Source organism: Chiloscyllium plagiosum, unplaced genomic scaffold, assembly GCF_037043375.1.
Source record: "Chiloscyllium plagiosum isolate Xiang-an unplaced genomic scaffold, Cpla_swu_hap1 HiC_scaffold_24, whole genome shotgun sequence".
Classification (NCBI taxonomy): Eukaryota; Metazoa; Chordata; class Chondrichthyes; order Orectolobiformes; family Hemiscylliidae; genus Chiloscyllium; species Chiloscyllium plagiosum.
Genome location: NW_028270162.1, coordinates 1,338,427 through 1,358,691, shown reverse-complemented (window position 1 = coordinate 1,358,691; position 20,265 = coordinate 1,338,427). Strand labels below are relative to the sequence as shown.

Sequence of the window (20,265 nt, the reverse complement as noted above, 5' to 3'; positions counted from 1 at the left end):
TTCCCCTTTATTCATACAACTACATACTACATATTGATTAAAAAAAGAGGTAAAATAAATATCATTTTGTTGGTATATATATAAAAGTGAGTTACAAACTTTAACCAGAAAAAGGAAATATATTTTTAAAATCTTTATAATGGCAGTAAAATCTCACATTAATATTAAACAATGAAATTTTAGTTCATTTGATAGTTATGCGTTAATCTTCTAAGATATTCCAAACAATCTCTTTCACCGTATTCAAGAACAATTTTTTGTTTTCTATCGTATGCGTCTCCTATCATTCCTTTTTTGTCAAATTATTTTCTTCATGCTGCTTGTCGGCGGTAAAGATGCTGGGACTGACTGAGGGACATCAGCTACACATTCGTTAGTAAGAACACAATAAGAATATTCACATCGCCAAAACTTATGTTGAGTCACTCTTGGACAGTTTATCAAAAACATATATAAAACCATCGTGATAAAACTTCTTATTTTCACATTTACTAATAACTTCTGTTTCCATTTTGAAGACTTGAGGGTAAATGGGGAAAAAAAAATACAAGCTTAAAAAAAACTCTCCTGTAACGAAAATAAGTTGTAACTGAAACAACACAAACACTACCTTAACCAGTATAACGACAACTTTATATTGTTTAGATATGCTTGTTCTCTAACATTTTAAACTTATTTGCGGTGGTGAATTGTCTTCAGTGGCCAATGGGCGATGGCTAAGCGTCCTCGGTGGTCAAAGGGCAGTGGCTAATTGTCGTCGGCGAATCTGCTGTGGCGAATGGTCCCATCCCGGCCATGAGATAGTGAGGTGAGGAACAGTCAGCAAATGCAGCTTGACATGTGGCTCCGAGGGAGGGCTTCAGATACCTAGATCATTGGGATGTCTTCTGGGGAAGGTGGGACCTGTATATGAAGGACTGGTTGCACCTGAACTTGGAGGGGCACAAATGTCCTGAGTGGGCGATTTGCTCGTGTGGTTTGTAGGGTTTAAACTAGTTTGACAAGAGGGTGGGAATCAGAGCTACATATCTGAGGGGGAGCAGTTGTAGATGGGGCAGTGACAGGATGTAGTGAATCTATCGGGAAGGTTTCTCACGTGATGAAACAAGGGGATCGGTTAAAGTGTCTGCTTTAATGCAAGGAGTGTCCGAAATAAGAATGATGAACGAAGAGCATGGATCAGTACTTGGGGCTGCGATGTTGTGGCCATAACGGAGGCATGGGTTTCACAGGGGCAGGAATGGTTGCTTAATGTTACAGGGTTTAGAACGTTTAAAAAGAACAGGGAGGGTGGAAAAAGAGGAGGGGTGTAGCATTGCTAATCAGAGAGTGCATCACAGCTACAGAAACGAAGGTTGTTGAGGAAGGTTTCTCTACTGAGTCAGTATGTGTGGAAGTTAGGAACAGCAAGGGAGCAGCCACCGCATTGGGGGTTTTCTACAGACCCCCTAATAGCAGTAGAGAGATTGAAGAACTCATAGGCAGGCAGATATTGGAAAAATGCAGATTAGCAGGGTGGTTGTTATGGGGGAATTCAACTTTCCCAATATCGACTGGAACCTCCTCAGTGCAGATGGTTTGGATGGAGCCGGTTTTGTCAGGTGTGTTGAGGAGGATTTACTTCCTCAGTATGCAGACAGACCGACGAGGGGAGAGGCCATTTTGGATTTGGTGCTCAGCAATGAGCCAGGACAGGTGTCAGATCTCGCGGTGGGAGAACACTTTGGTGACAGTGATCACAACTGCCTCACATTTATCATAGCCTTGGAGAGGGAAAGGAGCAGTTACCGAGAGAAGATATTTAATTGGGAAAAGGAAATTATGACGCTATCAGATAGGAGTTGGGAAGTACAGACTGGGAGCAATTGTTCCACAGAGTGCACAGCAGACATGTGAAAACTGTTTAAGGAGCAGTTGTTGCAAGTGATGTCTGAATTTGTTCCTCTGAGATAGGTAAGAAGGGTTAAGATTAAGGAACCTTGGATAACGAGAAGAGAGGAGCTTCTCGTCAAAAGAAAGAAGGCAGTTTACATAAGGTGGAGGAAGCAAGGATCTAGCATAGCTTTAGAGAATTGCAGGCTTGCTAGAAAGAAGCTCAGAAATGGACTGAAGAGAGCCAGGAGGGGGCACGAAAAAGGCTTGGTAGGAAGGATAAGGGGGAACCCAAAGGCATCTTACTCTAATGTGAGGAATAAGAGAATGATCAGGGAGAAGGTAGGCCTGATCAGGAACTTGTGCGTGGAGTCTGAGCAGATAGGGGAAGCTCTAAATGACTTTTTTGCTTTGGTTTTCACTAAGGAAAGGAACCTTGTTGTGAATGAGAACTTTGAGGAGCTGGGAAACAGGCTTGTACAGATCAAGATTGATGAAATTGATGTGCTAGAAATTTTGGCAAACATTAAGATTGCTAAATTCCCAGGGCCAGACCAGATTTATCCTAGGTTTCTCTAGGAAGAGTGAAAGGAGGTTGCTAAACCACTGGCGAAGATCTTTGCTTCCTCACTGTCCATGGGAGTTGTACCGGAGGATTGGAATGAGGCGAATGTTGTTCCTCTTTTCAAGAAGGGTCATAGGGAAATCCCTGGCAATTACAGACCAGTCAGTCTTACGTCTGTGGTCAGCAAGATTTTGGAAAGAATTTGGAGGGATAGGATTTATGACTATTTGGAAAAGCATAGCGTGGTTAAAGGCAGTCAGCATGGTTCTGTGAAGAACAGGTCATGCCTCTCAAACCTTTATTGAGTTCTTTGAGGAGGTGACAAGGCAGGTCGACGAAGGTCGAGCAGTGGATGTGATGTATATGGACTTCAGCAAGGCATTTGATAAGGTTCCCCACGGCAGGCTTATTCATAAAGTCAGGAGGTATGGGATACAGGGAGATTTAGCTATCTGGATTCAGAATTGGTAGGCTGACAGAAGGCAGAGTGATTGTAGATGGAAAGCATTCTGCCTGGAGGTCAGTGCTAGTGGTGTCCCGCCAGGGCTCTGTTCTTGGGCCTCTGCTCTTCGTAGTTTTTATAAATGACTTGGATGAGGAGGTTGAGGGGTGGGTTAGTAAATTTGCCAATAACACAAAGGTTTAAGGTGTTGTCGATAGTATAGAGGGCTACTGCAGGCTGCAGCGTGACTTAGACAGGATGCAGAGCTCTAGCTCAGAGAAATGGCAGATGGAGTTCAACCTGGATAAATGGGAAGTGATGCATTTTGGAAGGTCTAACGCTAATGCTGAATATAGGATTAAAGACAGGATTCTTGACAGTGTGGAAGAACAGAGAGATCTTGGTGTTCAAGTACAGTGGAAACTCAATTATCGAATGAGATGGGTCGGCACTACTTCATTCAGATAATCGATTATTCGGAAAATCAATTTTAAATGCTTTTCCTCTGGGGCTTGGAGTTTTAAAGGCTGTCCTCTGTTTACGAGACTAGCAGTAGCACACGTTGCGCAACACCCCAACACTGCCCCCCCCCCTCGCCCGCCTGCACCCCAGTCCAACCCCGCACCCCTGAACCCGGTCCCTGCCCGTCTCCCCCCGGCCCTCTCCGGGGCAGCCGGACTGGACACCAACAAGAAGACTGCAGCTGCCTTTGTGGGGTAAGTCTCCAAATAGCGTGCGCGCGCACACAGCCACACACAACTTTTTACTGCAACTTTTTGACAGGTTCCACATTTGCCTTGCACAGGACAGTGTTGGAGAGATTATTCCTGAGAAGCGAGGAGGGGAGGGGTGGATGGTTCGGGTACACCCCTCTAGATCTCCAGAGAAAGTGTGGGGAGAGAGAGAGGGCGGGCAGTCAGTCATTTGGCGACGGTGCCTGCTTAATCTCTGGAAACAAAAGACGCGATCAGTGTTGGAAACAAGTCTTTGATGTAATGTTTCTATCGGGACTGCGAGATCTCGTTCGGATAATCTGAGTTTCGGATAATTGGTATTTGGATAATCGAGGTTTCCCGTACATGGATCCCTCAAAGTTGCCACTCAAGTGGATAGGGTTGTTAAGAAAGCAAATGGTGTTTTGGCTTTCATTAACAGGGGGATCAAGTTTAAGAGCAGCGAGGTTTTGCTACAGCTGTACAAGTCCCTGGTGAGACCCACACTTGGAATATTGTGTCCAGTTCTGGTCGCCCTACTGTAGGAAAAATACAGACGCTTTATAGAGGTTGCAAAGAAGGTTTACCAGGATGCTGCCTGGATTGGAAGGCTTGCCTTATGAAGAGAGGTTGACTAAGCTCGAACTTTTCTCTCTATAGAGCAGGAGGAAGAGACGTGACCTGATCGAGGTATACAGGTAATGAAAGGCATGGATAGAGTCAATACCTAGGGACTTTTCCCCACGGCAGGATTGACTTGCATGAGGGGCCATAGTTTGAAGATATTAGGAGGAAGGTATAGAGGAGATGCCAGAGGTAGGTTCTTTATGCAGAGAGTTGTGAATGCATGGAATACGTTGGCAGCGGTGGTGGTGGAAGCAGAGTCATTAGGGACATTTAAGCGACTGCTGGATATGCACATGGATAGCAGTAAATTGAGGGGTGCATAGGTTGTTATTTTGTTTTACATTAGGATTAATCCTCGGCACAATATTGTGGGCCAAAGGGCCTGTTCTGTGCTGTTCTTTTCTATGATTTGTGTTGTAACATGACCTCCCAACTCCTATACTCAATGATCTGACTAACAACTGCAAGCATACCAAATGCCTCCTTCACTATTCTATCTACTTGTGATTCCACTTTCAAGGATCAATGAACCTGCACGCCAAGATCTCCTTTGTTCAGCAACACTCTCCAGGACCTTAATATTAAGTGTATAAGTCCTGCCTTGATTTGCCTTTCCAAAATGCAGCACCGCACATTTGTCTGAATTAATCTCCATCTTGTTTGTGTGTACATAATTATTATGTAGTTTATACTAATATAGTATCCACTATATATTATATAGATCTAAAATTTATTCTAAAATGGTGGACTGAGAGCAGCTCTTCCTGAGATTGCAAGCTTACTTCAAGATTTACTTCCAGATTTCTTACTTATTACATTTCAGTAGTATAAGATATTTATTTTCATTCATTTTTGGTTCTTTAAAATACATTCAGATAAGTACTTGAATAAGAAATGTTTAGAGGGATATGGGCCAAACCCAGGCAGGTGGGACTACTTTAGTTTAGGATTATGGTCGGCGTGGACTGGTTGGACTGAAGGGAATGTTTCCATCTGGTATGACTCTAGATTAAGTGAATAAATGTGCTTTGTATTAAAGTGCAGACGTTTTCTTGTAATTATTTTGATCAGATCTTAAAGAACCCTTTAGGTACTTTCAAACTAATAATGTTTTAATAGACCTACTTTTGATTCTCAGAACTTCTCATGTCTACAAGTCTATCTCACTCTGTCTGCCACTGAAATCCTTCTCCAATCTTTTATTAACTCACTGCACTCCTGGGTGGTTTCCCAAACTCCATTTTGCAAAAAGCATCTCTTCATCCAGAACTCTTTGTTGATCTCATTTAACTCCAGTAATCATCTTTATCTGGTGTTTAATTCTTTCTATGTTGTAATCTCTCCCTATCTAATTTTTACAGCTCTACAAGATCCCTCCTTTTTGCTGACTCTGCACTATCATTCTGCCCTCTGCTACCTATCCAACGTTTTGAACTCCCTCTTTGAACCTTCTTACCTTTTAGTCCCTCTCTTTTTGAAGTCCGCTGTCCATACAAGTTTTTGGTCCAATGTCCTATCACTTCCTTTGCCCAGAAGACTACTTTTCTTTGTTGCTTTTTGATGGTTTTCTCTGTTAATGGTGCTCACAAAAATGTAAGTCGTTAAATGTAAAATTGAGTATTGACACCCAAGTGAACAATAGATGAGATGTTTGGTCATTTTGATTCTCTAATTGAATTATAATTATAACTGTTTGGCCTATTGTATTGTAGTCTATGCTAGTTCTTTAATTGAAATAAGGAAACTTCCTTCATTACTTTTTTTTTCTGTTAAAGAGATCTGAATTTTAACCTTAAGGAGCATTTCTAAGTCAAAAGTAAGAATAATCATGCTGAAAAATATGCTTGTATGTGCCAAAATGCTAATCTCTAAGAGCAAGAGAAATACATTCATTTCTTTGAGGTCTGTTCCATTATGAAATTATGACTGAGCTCTCGCTGAACACCATTTGTGTACTTGCTCCGTATTCCTTTACATCCTATCTGACAAAAATCTTATATGGACCTCAATCTTTGAAAATATAAATTAACCTCCCATTTCCCCCCTTCAGGGAGAAGTACCAGGTTTCTAATGACATTTGTTTGAAAAGGATTTTCCTAATTTCCTTCCCAGCTCTGATTTGAAGATTATGACCAGTGTTCTGGGCTCCCCCGTCAGAGGAAATATTTCCTTTGTATTTGCCTCATTGCATCCTTTTGTCTAACACCTTTAATTCCCAATAGCATTCTTCTCATTAGGCTCAGCGCCCAACAATGCAATATTCCAGAGGATCTGAAAAAAGCTCAGTGCAGCAGAAGCATTGCTCCTCTCTCTATTGTCTCCCCAACCCCACCTTGTGATAAAGACAAACATTCCAGTAGCTTTCTGTTTACATTTTTTTACACATTTTCATTCAATTTTAGTGTTCTGCCCATGTGGACTCCCAGATAAATCTCTTTACTCTTCCAAAGTTATTGATCTCTCGCCATTAAGAAAATTCTCCACAGATCCAAATGGATGACCTCCTACTTCTATACATTGCAAAGTGACAGATAAATTAAATGAGTTTGCAATGTCCTCTTTCCATCCAAACAATTTACTACCTGCTAAGTTGCCATCAACTGCAACTTTCTCTTTCTTTATCCATTGTTAATAACTACGGTGAAAAGCTGAGCACAGATCCCTCAGAATCACACATGATAGTTCTGTCTACCAGAGGACATCTCAGTCTGTTACCTTCCAGGCCATGTCACAGGATCTAATGCCATTTGTATTTGTATTTACACAGTAACAGGAGAAGAACATTTATATGCAGGGTTGGCAGAAGACAATGGAAAACTTTAAATGGTTTGAAAGCTAAACTAATTTTCTGTTTTTTTCTCTAATTAATTAGGTATTATTTAAATATAGAAGGAGGCCATTTGGCCTGTTGTCTGTATTAGTTCATTCAATCGCACTGTCCCTTCTCTTTCTATATGGCCCTGCAAATTGTTTCTCTTCAAGAATGTATCAAATTCCCTTTTGAAAGTTCCTACTGAATCTGTTTCCACTGCACCTTCAGGAAGCATGTTCCTAGTCTCACCAGCTCACTGTATAAACATTGTTCCCAAATGTCATCTGTGGTTCTTCTGCCACTCGTCTTAAAGTTGTTTCTTCTGATTACTGACCTTTCTGCCATTGGAAGCACTTTAGAAATAGAAATCCATTCAGCCCATTGACCCTCTGAAGACCCAGACCCACACTCCTATCCTGTCCCTACAACCTTACATTTCTCATGGCTATTCCACCTAACTTGCACATCTTTGGACTGTCAGGAAAAATGCTGGGGTACCAGGAGGGAACTGGGGAGAATATCTGTGTGGAGTTTGCACCGTTGCTCAGGTGTGGAATTGAACCTAGGTTCTTGGTGCTGTGAGGCAGCAGTGCTAATCACTGACCCACTGCTGCCCCTTCCCTCTCTCCTCCTCCTTTTGATTTTTCAAAATGGAATGCTTAATCCTAGCTTCTCCAGTCTTTCTGTGTTCACCCTGAAGTGTCTCATCTTTGATAGTAAATCTCCTCCTTACTCTCTCCAAGAACTTAACTTAGCTTTCTATTTAGAAGGGCTACACATTGGTCCGAAGAGGAAGTGAAGAGGAGATGTCACTGCTGAGAGCTCATGAAATGGAACAAGGAGAAATGGATTCAAATCACAGCAGTCAGACAAATGGAGCTGAACAGGAGGTAGGACAGCAATCTACTTTATGGTCATTTAAGTAGAAGTGAATTATCTTATTGAGGTAGCTGTATTTTAATTAATTTTGCTTCAGCGTCAGTCACTTTCAAACAACAGAAATGACTCATCAAACATGCTTGCTCATGGGTCAGAACAAAGTACTCTAATCGAGCATCAAATAGAAGCATGATGGTGCCTTTTGGATTATTAGCTGTAGTTTTAAGCACTTGTCCTTCAAAGAGACTATGTTGCTTTAATGATTCAATTATGTTTGGCAACAATATTGGCCAATGGTCTTATAATACAAGAATCATACAATTTTACAGCACAGAAGGAGGCCATTTGACCTCTTGTGTCAGAATTGGCTCCCAAAAGAGTTACGCCGCTTGTCCACTCTCTAGCCCTATTTCCATTGCCCTGTAAATTCTTCACTTTTTCAAATAGATATCCAGCTTTCTTTTAAAACATGGTGTGGAATCTGCTTCTACCAGTCTCCCAGTCAGCACATTCCAAATTCTAACAACTCTGAGTAAAGACTTTTTACCTCATTTCACTCCTAGCTCTCTTGCTGACAGTCTTGAAATTGTGACCATAGTTACTGACATACCAAGTAGTGGAAATATAATATCCTCTTTTATATGCTTGTGGTGTCAGAAGCTTGGGTCTGATTGCATTCCTCCAAGGTACCAGCACCCTCATCAGCTTCCAAGATGGAGTATTGGTTAGTGAGTGGGACTCCTACACTACCAGCCTGTTCTTTCTGGATTATCTGGTGATTGCCCTTCTCTGATTTCCTCTAGTCCCTTGAGCTGTGGTGTGACACCTTTCTAAACATACTATCCATGTATTCTCAGCCACACAGATATGCCACAGTGTCTCCAACCAATGCTCAAGCTCCGAGACCTCCAGCTCCAGCTCCTGCAGCTGGAAGCATTTCCTGCACATGTGGTCATCTGGGACACTGGCAGCATCCAGGACTCCCCCCATGTGACAAACTGCACATTCCACTTGGCTGGCCTCTCCTGACAGCTCTTAAACTTACAATTAACACCTTAAACTAGAATGATTAGACCTATTTTGTTGAACTTTGTCATCTGCCACTAAGGTTGTGAAAAATTTAACTCATTAGTAACTATGTTCCATTTAAATGATTGGCTAGATAGATGAGTTCGATGAACTCCTCTGTTTTTTAGTAAGATCAATTAGTTTACAGTTTAATTTTAGTTCAAAGTCAGTTAATTATAATAGTTTCACTTCAACAAGGCTAGATGGCTGGTTTGCGATGCAGAGTGCACCAGTGAGGTTACCTTAAAGGACTTTCCTTCTCAATCTCTCACCTTACCTGAAGTGGTGATCCTCGGTTAAACCTTCCTCTATTGCAAGAGCAGCCCTATGATTGTTGGGGACTATTGACAACTGTACATTATGAGGAGTACACTGAAAATAATTTATCACTTCCTTCAAGTGACTAGATCCAGGCTCCTCACTCCTCTCATTAACTTGTCTTGCATTGAAATCTTTGCATCAGAGACAGAGACATAGTGTATTCTTTGAAAATATTAATTAGTAGTGGAAATGATCCTTTGTTCTTTTTCTCCTAGTTCAATTTTGGTGACATTTTCATGCACCAAGCTATTCACACCATTGAATATTGCCTGGGCTGTGTATCTAACACTGCTTCATACCTGAGACTCTGGGCCCTCAGCCTGGCTCATGCTCGTAAGTAGATGTATTTACTTATTAGTAATACCATGACTTTTAAATCCTATGGGTGACACGGTGGCACAGTGGCTAGCACTGCTGCCTCACAGCGCCAGAGACCAGGTTCACTTCCCGCCTCAGGCGACTCTGTGTGAAGTTTGCACGTTCTCCCCGTGACTGTGTGGGTTTCCTCCGGGTGCTCCGGTTTCCTCCCACAATCCAAAAATGTGCAGGTTAGGTGTATTGGCCACGCTAAATTGCCCGTAGTGTTAGGTGAAGGGGTAAATGTAGGGGAATGAGTCTGGGTGGGTTGCGCTTCGACGGGTTGGTGTGGACTTGTTGGGCCGAAGGGCCTGTTTCAGCACTAAGTAATCTATGGATTTCATCGGTATTATGCCTAACAAATTTATACACAAAAAGCAAAATTATTCTGGTGAAGTGTCATGCTTGGTTATAACCAAATTTAATGATGATTATGTCTCGAACTTGATAATGTTTATGTGGACAGAAGGTTAATGATTACCCACAGTTTAATTTGTATTGTTACATTTTCTATTAACAGAACTTTCGGAGGTCCTGTGGGGGATGGTGCTGCACGTGGGTCTTCATATGGATAGTGATTATGGTTCACTATTATTGTTCCCCGCCTTTGCCTTCTTTGCAGTTCTAACTGTAGCCATTTTACTGGTCATGGAGGGACTTTCAGCATTCCTACATGCACTCCGACTGCATTGGTAAATTTGTGTTATTTTAATTTTTCTTGACAGAATTTTAAACTTAGATGATTTTAGTAGTGCAAATATGTTGAAAATTATTACACAGAAAACTTTGAGTAACAAACTTAGCGACAGCAAAAGTTGGAGCTCTGAGGATAATGTCCGATGTAGAGTTGTGATTTTTTAAAATGAAGAGTTGTCATCATGAACAAATATTTAGATAGCTATCTTTAAAATAAAGGTATCATTGTGATCAAAAATCTGGAAGTAAAGTTTGAAGAATCTCCATTCTTAGAATACCTGTTTCATTTTTCACTGTCTCCACAATTCTTCAATATTGTACCAACTTTCATTTCTCACTTCTGGGTTATATGGTCCCTTTCATTTCTCCTATTCCTTTTCACATAAAAGGAACTGTAATGTTACTCTTTGTCCCACACACTAACATCCAGGCCAAACATTGTTTCATGGACTCTTGCCATTTGTCACAAACCCTTTGCCCCATTTCATTTATTACATCCTTGTCCCACAGTTCATTTAAAAAAAAGCCAAAGCCCAATCCCACTTGCCCCTCCTAATTACTTCCCTCCCATTTATCGTGCTGTCCTGTTCTCCAGTTTTAACGCACTCTTTTGCTCTTTCATTCTCCCACTTTCTCCCACTTTGACAGTCAGGTCTATGCTTAATTCTCTGATTCTGGCTATTGCTGGTAAGCCTGGAATTCAATTTCGTATTTAACTGCTCAGGCATGTCACAGGATAGCAGTAATTACCCTTGTTCTTATGGGACTGAAGTCTCAACCTCACTTCTGTCCTTTAATACACTGCACTGTATTCTGTGCAAATCTGGTCTCCTTGCCAAAGAAAGAACATATTTGCCAGGAAGGAAGGTTTATCAGACTAATTCCTGAGTTAGTGCGGATGGCCAGTGAGGAAATATTGCGGAGATTGGGCCTGTATATTTTCAACAGTATAGAAGAATAAGAAGCAATTTAATTGAACATTCCAAAATTATTGGGGTAAAATGCATAAAGAATGCTTCTCAGGCTAGTAAGGAGGCCTAGAACCAAGGACCCAATCTTCGAATAAAGGGCAGATCATGTAGGAGTGAGATGAGTCACAGACTCATACAATACAAAAGAGGTCCCTCAGCCCCATTGACTCTGCACTGATGAAAAGTATATACATCTACACTAAACCCACTTTCCAGCACTTGGCCCATAACCATAAAGGTTTCCCATCCTCCTGCCTATGCATTCCAGATTCTCACCATTCTCTGGATACAAAGAACAAAGAAAATTTACAGCCCAGGAACAGGCCCTACAGCCCTCCACGCCTGTGCCGATCCAAATCCACTGTCTAAAACTATCGCCCAGTTCCTAATGATCTGTATCCCTCTGCTCCCCACCTACTCATGCATCTGTCCAGATGCACCTTAAATGAATCTACTGTGCTTGCCTCTACTACCGCTGCTGGTGATATGTTTCAGGCGCCTACCACCCTCTGTGTGAAGTACTTTCCACGTATATCCCCCTTAAACTTTTCACCTCTCACCTTGAACGCATGACCTCTCATGATTGAAGCTTATCTGTATCCACCCTGTCTATACCCTTCATGATTTTGTAGATCTCAATCAGGTCCCCCTCAATCTCCTGTTTTGTAATGAAAACAATCCTAACCTACTCAACCCCTCTTCATAGCTAGCACATTCCATATCAGGCAACATCCTCGTAAACCTTCTCTGCACCCTCTCCAAAGCGTCCACGTCCTTTTGGTAGTGTGGCGACCAGAACTGTACATATTATTCAAATGCGGCTGAACCAACGTCGTGTACAATTTTAACATGACCTGCCAACTCTTATACTCAATACCCTGTCCGATGAAGGCAAGCATACAGTATGCCTTCTTGACCACTGTATCCACCTGTGCAGGTACCTTCAGGGTACAATGGACCTGAACTCCCAGATCTCTCTGCCCATCAACTTTTCCTAAGGCTCTGCCGTTTACAGTATAGTTTGCTCTAGAATTAGACTTCTCAAAATGCATCACCTCACATTTGCCTGGATTGAAGTCTATCTGCCACTTCTCCGCCCAACTCTCCAATCTATCTATCTTTTCCTGTATTCTTTGACAGTCCCCTATGCTTTCGGCTACTCCACCAATCTTTGTGTCATTTGCAAACTTACTGACCAAATCACTCTTCCAGATCATTTATGTATATCGCAAACAACAGTGGCCCCAACACTGATCCCTGTGGAACACCACTGGTCACCTTTCTCCATTTTGAGAAACTCCCTTCAACGACTACTCCGTCTCCTGTAGCTCAAACAGTTCTTTATCCACCTAGCTAGAACACTCTGCACACCATGTAACTTCACTTTCTCCATTAGTCTACCATGGGGAACCTTACCAAATCTTCGAGAGAAAGTGAGGGCTGCAGATGCTGGAGATCAGAGCTGAAAATGTCCTGAAGAAGGGCTTATGCCCGAAACATCGATTCTCCTGTTCCTTGGATACTGCCTGACCTGCTGCGCTTTTCCAGCAACACATTTTCAACCTTACCAAATGCCTTACTAAAGTCCATGTATATGACATCTACAGCCCTTCCTTCATCTATCAACTAGGTCACTTCTTCAAAGAACTCTATTAAGTTGGTACGGCATGAGCTCCCTCGCACAAAATCATGTTGCCTATCGCTAATAAGTGCATTTTCTTCCAAATACAAATAGATCCTATCCCTCAGTACCTTCTTCAGCAACCTTCCCACACTGACGTCAAGCTCATTGATCTGTAGTTACCTGGAATATCCCTACTACCCTTCTTGAACAGGGGGACAACATGAGCAACCCTCCAGTCCTCTGGCACTTCACCTGTGTTTAAGGATGCTACAAAGATATCTGTCAGGTCCCCAGCTATTTCCTCTCTCACCTCCCCCAGCAACCTGGGATAGATCCCATCCGGTCCTGTGGATTTGTCCACTTTAATGTCCTTTAGCCTACCCAACACATCCTCCCTCCCTCCTTATGTCAACGTGATCCAGAGTAAACAAACTTCTTTCTCGAATTTCAACATTCATGATGTTGTCTCCTCAGTGAACACTGATGAAAAGTAATCATTGAGAATCACACCCATTTTCTCAGGTTCAACACACAACCTTCCTTCCTTATCCTTTAATGGACCAACCATTTCTCTAGTTACCCTCTTCTTATATAAGAGCAAAAGACTTTGGGATTCTCCTTAATTCTGCTTGCTAAAGTTATTTCATGACTCCTTTCAGCCCACTTGATTCCTCGTTTAAGATTGGTCCTACTCTCCCGATATTCCTCCAAAACCTGTTCTGTTCTTAGCTGCCTGGACCTGTATGGTCCCCTTTTCCTCTTAACTAGTTGCACAATTTCTTCTGTCATCCATGGTTCGCGAATCTTGCTTTTCCTATCCCTTGTTTTCAAAAGGACGTGTCTATGCTGCACCATGTTCAACCTATCGTTGAAAGCCTTCCAAATATCAAATGTGGACTTCCCTTCAAATAGCTGACTTCAATCCACATTTCCCAGCTCCTGCCAAGTTTTGATATAATTGGCATTGACCCAGTTTAGTACTCTTCCCCAAGAAACACTCTCATCTTTGTCTACGAGTATTCTAAAACTTGCAGAATTGTGGCCACTATTCCCAAAGAAATCCCCCACTGCAATCTACCACCTTGCTTGGCTCATTCCCCAATATGGCCCCTTCCCTCGTCGGACTATTGACATACTGCTCTAGAAAACATTTCCTGGATGCTCTTTACAAATTCTGCCCCATCCAGACCTCTGACACTAACTGTATCTCAGTCAATGTTGGGAAAATTAAAATCTCCGATCACCACCACCCTGTTGCCTCTACATCGTTCCATAATCTGTTTGCCTATTTTGTTCTTCTACCTCACGTTCACTGTTGGGAGGCCTGTAATACAGCCACAACAATGTAACTGCACCTTTCTTATTTCTTAGCTCTACTCATAATGTCTCACTACTCAAGCCCTCCATAGTGTCCTCCTTTAGCACAGCTGTGATATCGTCCCTGACCAGCAATGCAACTCCTCCCACCCACCCCACCCCCCCCTTTACTTCCCTCCCTGTCCTGTCTGAAGCGTCTATATTCTGGAACATTTAGTTGCCAATCATGCCCTTCCTTCAACCAAGTCTCTGTGATTGCATTAACATCATACTCTCCGGCACCCATCCAAGCTCTAAGTTCATCTGCCTTACCCACTATACTCCTTGCATTAAAGCATATGCACTTCAGACCACCAGCTCCTTTGTGTTCACTCTTCCCCTTGGTAATGCTAACTTCATGATCCTGTTCCTGGATGAAAGGTTCTTCTTGAAATCCCTTCTAAAACTCTTGCTCTTCACCTTAAAATTTCTGCCCATTATTATTGGCCCTTCAACTAACAAGAACAGCTGCTTTGTATCCACCCTTGTGTCAATGCCTCTTATAATCTTTTACAGGTTCCACCCTCAGCCTTCTCTGCTCCAAATAAAACAATCCGAGCTCATCTAGCCTCTCTTTATACCTAGACTGCTCCATCCCAAACAACGTCCTTGTGAATTCCCTCCAGTGCAATCACATCCTTCTTATAATGTGGTCCCAAAAAGCACACAGTACTCCAGCTGTGGCCTGACCAAAGTTTTGTACAGTTTCAACATAATCTCCCTGCTCTTAATCTATGCCATGACGAATAAAGACAGATGCCCCTGTGCCACCTTAACTTTGCTGATAACCTGTCCAAGGGATCTGTGGACAAGCATGCCAAGATCCCTCCTTTAGCTGGTGTCCTGCCAATCATTGAGTACTGAGGAGGAATATCTTCATTCAGTTTGGTGAGTGTTTATAATTCTGTACCCCAAAAGGCTGTGGAAGCTTAGTTGTTGATTATGTTCAGGATCATAAATTTCTAGTTATCAAGGGATATGGGATAGCGCAGGAATATGTTGATAAAATAGATGATTTGGAAGAGCAGAGCTGTCTCAAAGGAGCTGAACGGCTACTTCTGCTACTGTGTTTCTGACTTTGAGCGCATCTTTAGTCATTCTTTCGATTATCTCCCTTTGAGGCATTGTCAAATTTTATTTTATAATATTCCTGAGAAATTATTTGGAATGTTTTATTACAATAGAGGCTGTTATTGCTGTCATCTTAATACAAAGAGATGAAGAGTTTCAGGGAAAGAACTCCACAGCTAAGGTCTAGGAGCTGGAGGTCTGGCTGTGAGTGATGGAACGATGGAATTGAAAGAGTGCAAACATCAAATGGTTATAGGTCTGGAGGAGGTTTCAAAGATAATCAATCAGGAGTGAGACTGTAGAGAAATTTGAAAACAACCATAAGAATTAAAGTATTGCTGGAGCATTAGCACAGAGGGATGGATACACTGGAATTATTAAAAGCAAATTGCCTACAAATGAGAAGACAGGCAGAATGCTGACAGTTTATTTTTCTCCTCTCTGAACAGGGTGGAATTTCAAAACAAGTTCTACACGGGCAGTGGATACAAATTTTCTCCATTCTCTTTTGAGCTGCTTACTCAGAATATTAATGACTTTGCCTAGAAAATTGCTTTATACATCTGAGTTTGATGAGTGTCGGTGGCATGATCATGTGACACAGCTTCTCACGACAAACTTTTTGCACTGAATGCCTTACCAAATACATATGCTCCTTTCTCTACTAAAGATCAATCATTGCTTTTATTGCAACCTCAGGTACTTTAAAATTTAAAAATGTATATTGTACATTAACGTACCAGGCTTTGTCACTGTGAAAGAGATGTACTGTAGCCTTACCAATAACTATATAATCTGACAGTAGTTTTTGGTTTTGATCTTCGAAGTTTGCTGTTGGATGGAGGCATCCATTCAACACCCCTCCACTCCAGTCTCTCAGTAAATAGAGTTCCAAATTCAATGTTGAACGCTGCTAATTCATTTAACTCTGGATGTTATGGTAATCTAAAGTTCATACTTGTAAGTGAGAGTGCCAAATAGAGATGTTTAGTTCCCAAAGGAAACTAACTAGGCTACTTGGAGAACTGTGGTATGACAAGCCTCTTTGAAGGAAGGGAAGGAGCCCATTTTTTATCCCAGTGTAGTCTGCTCTGTTAACTGTACAATTTTAGGCAACTAAGTGTCCTGAAACCTTGGCCTTGCCAACCTACTCCCTCTGCTTTTGTACATGGGCCTTGCTATAGAGAGTTCATGTACTGCGCACCAGGCGAAACAACGCTACAGTCTGTGTTTCTCAGCGTTTGGTTTAGAGTCTCTTGTAGCTGTGCTCTTGAGATGGTGACTGAATAAAAGAAAGAGACATCAACAAAGCTACATTGAAACTTACCTTGATTCAGACATGGAAGAACCATTTAAAAAAAAAAGCAACTATTCAAAGATGATGTTGGAAATCTGAAAGAAACATTGAGAATGATGAAGAAACTCAGCAGGTCTGGTAGCATATGTTCAGAGAGAAACAGTTGACATTTTAAGTCCAAGATGGGCAGTAACATGGCTATATGGGCAGCATGGTGGCTCAGTGGATAGCACTGCTCCCTCAAAGCGCCAGGGACCGGGTTTGATTCCCACCTCAGGCAACTGTCTGTGTGGAGCTTGCACATTCTCCCAGTGTCTGTGTGGGTTTCTTCTGGGTTCTCCAATTTCCTCCCACAATCCAAAGGTGCAGGTCAGGTGAATTGGCTATGCTAAATTGCCCATAGTGTTAGGTGCATTAGTCAGGGGTAAATATAGGGTGGGGGAATGGGTCGGTGTGGACTTGTTGGGCTGAAGGACCTGTTTCCATACTGTAGAGAATCTAATCTAATCAATATGATGCATCTTCTGAACTTCAGTTATATTGGATGCACCATCTGTCCACGGATGGTGCCAAACCTGCTGCGTTTTTCCATCACTGTCTGTTATGAACTATTGATCATGACAGTTTCCCACCACCTTTCTTGAGATTGAAAGTTTAAAGTGGGATTATTGTGATATATAAAATATTCCTTTTTGAATATAATATTGTCACGGATGTGTTGAATTTTCTGTAAAGATTTGGAAAATGTAATCATACATTTTCCAAATTTGAAAGATGATTTTGAGGTTTGGTTCCTCTTTTAATTTTGCTTCCAACATCTATTTGAAAAAAAAGGCTGTATTTGGATAATCTTCCTGAACTTCACATCCCATCACAGTGCTGTTATGTGACATATACAGTGAAGTTTGCATGATGCCGCAGACAAGCTAAAAATTGCATTTAAAAATGTTGAAGGTATAGCACGATTTAAATTGCCAGGTCCATTCTGGAGCTTGTCCTGTTCAGACAGTGGGTAAATCAATCTTTTGGTTTGGACCTCCAGCAGGAGGCTTCCAGACTCAGTCCCTGATCATTGATCAGTCAGTTAATTCAATTGAGGTGGTGAGCATATATTGTGAAATGGTTTAACAGATGCCAGTTGTTGAAGGGAATTTAAACTAGACCATCCACTCACTATATCTGTACAGCAGTGGGTTTCAGACTCATGTACTAGAAACACTAATGTTGGCCTTGTTCCCAGGGAAGCCCTTTCCATATATCAACATATTTCCACCAACCTCTGAGGCACTATCAACTCCTCGCAGAGAAACAGTGCTGTCACTGCAGGACATGCCTGAGATATGAACATGTCAACAGGGAGAACATGTTGCTAATCAGAAATGTAGAAATAAAATAACACAAAAATCTGCTAATCTCCTAGATTTTTGCCCCTGGTCTGATGATCCAAGTTTTTATTTACTCAATGGTGATCATTGGCTGGAAATTATTCTTAAACTGATATTGTGAAGGAAAGAATGAGCTGCTCTGCAACCTGGTGTCTCACTCTACAGTTAGCTACCAACATTCAAGTAAAACTTGAACACAAAGATCTGTGTGCCAGTGGTGGAGGGCTGCTGTACTTTGAGAGATTTTCACATCTTCCAGAGAGTGTAAAACATGATTTAAATTCAACAAAGGCATACAATAGATTTCTTGGCTATTAGGATCATACTAGATTGTGTCACAAATGAAATATATTGTACATTTTTTAACAAATGTCTCCAATGTGATTACCATTTCATGGTTATGAATTCCTATCTAATTTAGGAAAATTGACAGAGTGGTTCCTGAAATTTAAGGAAATGCTGCTGCGTGAAATTCACTGGAGGTTTTGAAGCCAACACTGTGACAAAATGTAACAATTTTTTTCAGATAATGGAAACTTCTTTTTGAAATTGTGAACATCTGTTTCTACCAACTATTTTACTTCTGGTTGTGTAGTTCTGTGGTATATATTGTATGTCTTTATGTTGCTTTCAGGATTAGCCAGAGGTTTTCAGTCTGAGTAAGTCACTGAATTTAAATGTAATTAATGTTGGCAGTAAGTTATATAAGTTGAGAGTGTGGTGCTGGAAAAGCATAGCAGGTCAGACAGCATCCGAGGAGCAGGGTAATCGACTTCTCATTTATGCCCAAAACACCGATTCTCCTGCTCCTCGGATGTTGCCTGATCTGTTGTGCTTTTCCAGCATCACTCTCTCGACTCTGATCTCCAGCATCTGCAGTCCTCACCTTCTAATAAGTTATAAGTTTGAGTTTACTGTGTACATGTCTTTGTACATCTCCATTAAATTCCTCATTCACAGGATCATATTCGTCTGCTTTGATAATAATTGCTCCAGTGGTTCATTTTGACTTTTCGCTGATGTTCAGCTGCTGGAAAGGGGAGACTTGTGACATGGAGGAGGAGGAGAAGTGAGAGAGAAGCACAGGGACTTCAGCACACTGACTGCTGTCACCTTCCCTCCATGATGGACTCATTGCCATTTTGGAACTCATTGTCCTGTGTTGTGGTACTTGCTACAATGTGGCAGTGTAGTGAACTTGTTTAATACTTTAAAATATCTATACTGCTAATGTGCTCAACCACTGTAATCAAACCTCAAAAATGCTTCATTGGCAAAAATTGGTGGGAGACTGCCAATGGTTGCAAAATGTATGATATAAATGCAAGTCTGTCTTTGTCTTTTATACAGTTTAGCTGCTACTAGCAGCAAAGTTTACAGGGAGTTTATTTATGTAACAAAGATAATTTGATGCAATATCATTAAATTTCAAATAAATGTAAAGCCTTTTCTAGTGCTTCTGGAATGAAATGCTGAATTAGTTCAGTTACTTGTACTGTTTCTGTCAGGTTATAATGTGCTTGAATTTCCTTATTTGATATGAGCAGAGGTGGTTATGTTGATCAGGCTAACAGATTGAAAAGGTAATTTATTGTAAAGAGATTGTAAAACTCCCAGATTCCTGCTACAGGTGCAATTCTGAAATCACTTTAGTTTTATTGCATGTAAATAATTATTTTATTAATGTGGCTGTATAATTTGTAAATGTCCCTGGTACAGTAGAATTTAATGATTCAAGACTTCATACTCCTGTAAAATCTATTAAATTTAGCAATTTTAATAAATAAACTATAAATATTTCTACCATTTAATATTTAAGATATTTTTCTCTTTAGCAATTTTGCATCCGTAACCTGATCTAACATTCACTGTCTGCAGAGAGACATGGTTAAAATTGCTGTTAAAATATTTTATGTATATAATAAAATAATGTTTCTGTTTAACCTTGGAGTACTGCTACCTGAATGGGATTTTAGTTTCGTACCAAAAATAAAAAGTTTATATGTTCAGCACTCCTGTTATTTATTTGATGAATGTATCTGATGTAAGTGACTGACTTGTAATTGATGTGACTGGTTATGTACCCCACCTTAACAGTGATCTGCATCAGTCACCCAACATCAGATTACATTACATGTATATAATAATTCTACAAATTGAGTTCTGAAGAAGGGTCACTGGACTCAACATTAGGGGAGTGTCGTCTTTC

At 41.1% G+C, this 20,265-nt stretch overlaps 1 protein-coding gene across 4 annotated transcripts in view; it reads left to right on the top strand.

Annotated features, from left to right (window-relative positions):
* LOC122551019 (V-type proton ATPase 116 kDa subunit a 2-like) overlaps positions 1-19,862 on the top strand; it is an 88,885-nt gene extending 69,023 nt beyond the window's left edge. Inside the window, exons 16-20 of one of the 4 annotated variants that reach the window (XR_015761230.1) lie at positions 7,799-7,921; positions 9,515-9,632; positions 10,177-10,348; positions 15,824-16,073; positions 19,017-19,862. Coding sequence is in view for 3 of the 4 variants with exons in the window: in XM_087999813.1 (XP_087855939.1) it covers positions 7,799-7,921; positions 9,515-9,632; positions 10,177-10,348; positions 15,824-15,920 (510 nt within the window). In the remaining variant the exon portion in view is untranslated. Of the gene's footprint in view, positions 1-7,798; positions 7,922-9,514; positions 9,633-10,176; positions 10,349-15,823 lie in introns of all 4 variants that reach the window. The other 3 variants (XM_087999814.1, XM_087999816.1, XM_087999813.1) reach the window with 3 other exon arrangements.
* Positions 19,863-20,265: the final 403 nt, after the last annotated feature.